The 2109-nt window shown below is 43.4% G+C and overlaps 1 protein-coding gene across 1 annotated transcript; it reads left to right on the top strand.

Annotated features, from left to right (window-relative positions):
* Nucleotides 1–264: 264 nt before the first annotated feature.
* Nucleotides 265–1411, top strand: LOC116255243 (aspartic proteinase CDR1-like). Its single transcript, XM_031631022.1, has 3 exons — nt 265–764; nt 1168–1301; nt 1395–1411. The coding sequence occupies exons 1-3, from the start codon at nt 265–267 to the stop codon at nt 1409–1411; spliced, it is 651 nt and encodes a 216-aa protein (XP_031486882.1).
* Nucleotides 1412–2109: the final 698 nt, after the last annotated feature.

The raw sequence follows: 2109 nt of genomic DNA, 5'->3' as shown, positions 1-2109 counted from the left end.
TCCTTACCATTCCGCCTCCTCCTCCAGCTGCTCCTGCTTGCAATACTGCCTAACCTGACCACCATATTCTCTTCCAAACCTCTCGGCTTTTCTATAGACTTCATTCACTGAGACTCATCTCTGTCACCTCTCTATGACCCTTTATCCACTCTAGCTCTACGAGCGAAGCAGGCGGCTCTGTCCTCCCGCTGCAATGCTTCACGGTTTGCCAATACCACCAGCATGATCTCCAGCCCAGTGATGCCAGGCTTCGGCTAGTATCTCATGAAACTCTCACTTGGTACACCATCCCACCTCTACTGGGCCACTCTCGTCACTGTTAGCGACCTCATATGGACGATGTGCCGTCCTTGTGACTCCTGCTCCGGCCAAACATCAATGTTTGATCCACTTCAGTCGTCCACCTACAAGAGCCAGACGTGCTGTGCCAGATCTTGCATGGAACTGCCCATTCATGGTTGCACTATCAACCAACTTTGCGGATTCATATATTCCTATGAAGACAAATCCTTCGTAGAAGTGATACTGGCCTCGGAAACGCTCTTGTTTGACAATGGTGCTGGCACCGTCAAGCTTCCAGAAATTGTCTCTGGTTGTGTTCATCAGGATGGCCATCCTAATCCCTCCTTGCTTGAAGTTCCTGACCTTGTTGGCCTCGGAGGTGGTCCTCTCTCACTTGTAAATCAGATTGGCTCTTCTATTGATGATAAATTTGCCTACTGTCTTCCTCCCAATATGAAATCACGTCAGACAGCTCAAATCCGGTAAGGATGCAGAGTTTTCAGGCCAGGAAGGGGTTCAAGAAATGCCGATGGCACCAGGTGGTCCTCAAGGCACGTATTATGTGCTCAACCTAATTGACATAAGCATCGGAAACAACAGACTCAACATACAATTTGGTGGTGCACAGATGACTGCATTGTTGGGAGATGCCAGATCGATCATTATAGACTCGGGTACCACACTGACTTATCTTGCAAAGGATGTGTACAATCAAGTCGCAAATGCGGTGGCTAAGGTCATAAACCATGAATGCTTCTATCCAGCTAAACAGGATTATCTGTGTCACCATGTAGAGAATAATGGTGATCCATATGAAGGGTTACCAGAGATGACCTTTCATTTCGCCAATGCAGACTGGAAGCTGCCACCTTCAAATATCTTTAGGATGGTTGAAAGTGTAATCGCCTGCTTAGCCATTAAAGACGGAGAGGTGCCCATCTTCGGGAATGTTGTGCAGCCGAACATGCATGTGAAGTATGATTTGGGGAAGAGGCTGCTTTCTCTTGCACCAGCTGAATGTACCCAAGGCTAATACAATATATATATATATATATATATATATATATATAGTTTCTATTGTGATGATCTCTGTATTGGTCTACTATTGGCAGCTTTGGACGCTGCTTAATTGTGTTTTATGTCAATGGAAGATCTGAGTGTCATGTAGTCGATGGTGTTAGTTTTCCAAGTACAATAAATGTATGTGTTTCGTTTTAAGGATGTTTTCCCCTCCGTTTAAGCTTTAAGGTTAAGTTATATATGTCTACATGGCAATTATGAATATTATCTAGGCTTTGACAGTTGCTGATACTCACAATTCTGTTGCTAATAGGTAATCGTGACAGCTAAAACTCCACCACTATAAGTCCGTTGCCTACACTGTTACGGATGAAATGGCCATGGTGTGTTGGTTGAATTTGTTGCGACATAAGCTGGTTTAGGTAAGCATAATGGCCACGGAATGTGCCAACACTTTGACATGAAATTTTGTGACGCATAACACAATGTGCTCTTTGACTGTTGTATCTGCCACTTAACTACACAATGTCTACAGTTTGTGTCATTATTTCGTTAAAATTTTAACGCTGATATGCTGTGCTATGCTACGTCTCTTGAAGTTAAACACGAAACCATCCAAGAACATACTTTCATATGGAAGACTCACATTTATTTACTTGCTATAGACAAAAGCTGCGCATGAATTCTTAGCATCATAATGACTGTGTAGTTTCAAGAAAGCAAGAAAGCCAAAAATTCCTTCAAAAGTAGGGTTGTTCCATCTTGCGTGAAAATGCCGTCACTCTACAAGGAAAGCCATTCAATTTG

The sequence above is a fragment of the Nymphaea colorata genome, chromosome 5, assembly GCF_008831285.2.
Source record: "Nymphaea colorata isolate Beijing-Zhang1983 chromosome 5, ASM883128v2, whole genome shotgun sequence".
Classification (NCBI taxonomy): Eukaryota; Viridiplantae; Streptophyta; class Magnoliopsida; order Nymphaeales; family Nymphaeaceae; genus Nymphaea; species Nymphaea colorata.
This window is presented reverse-complemented; position numbering and strand designations above follow the sequence as displayed.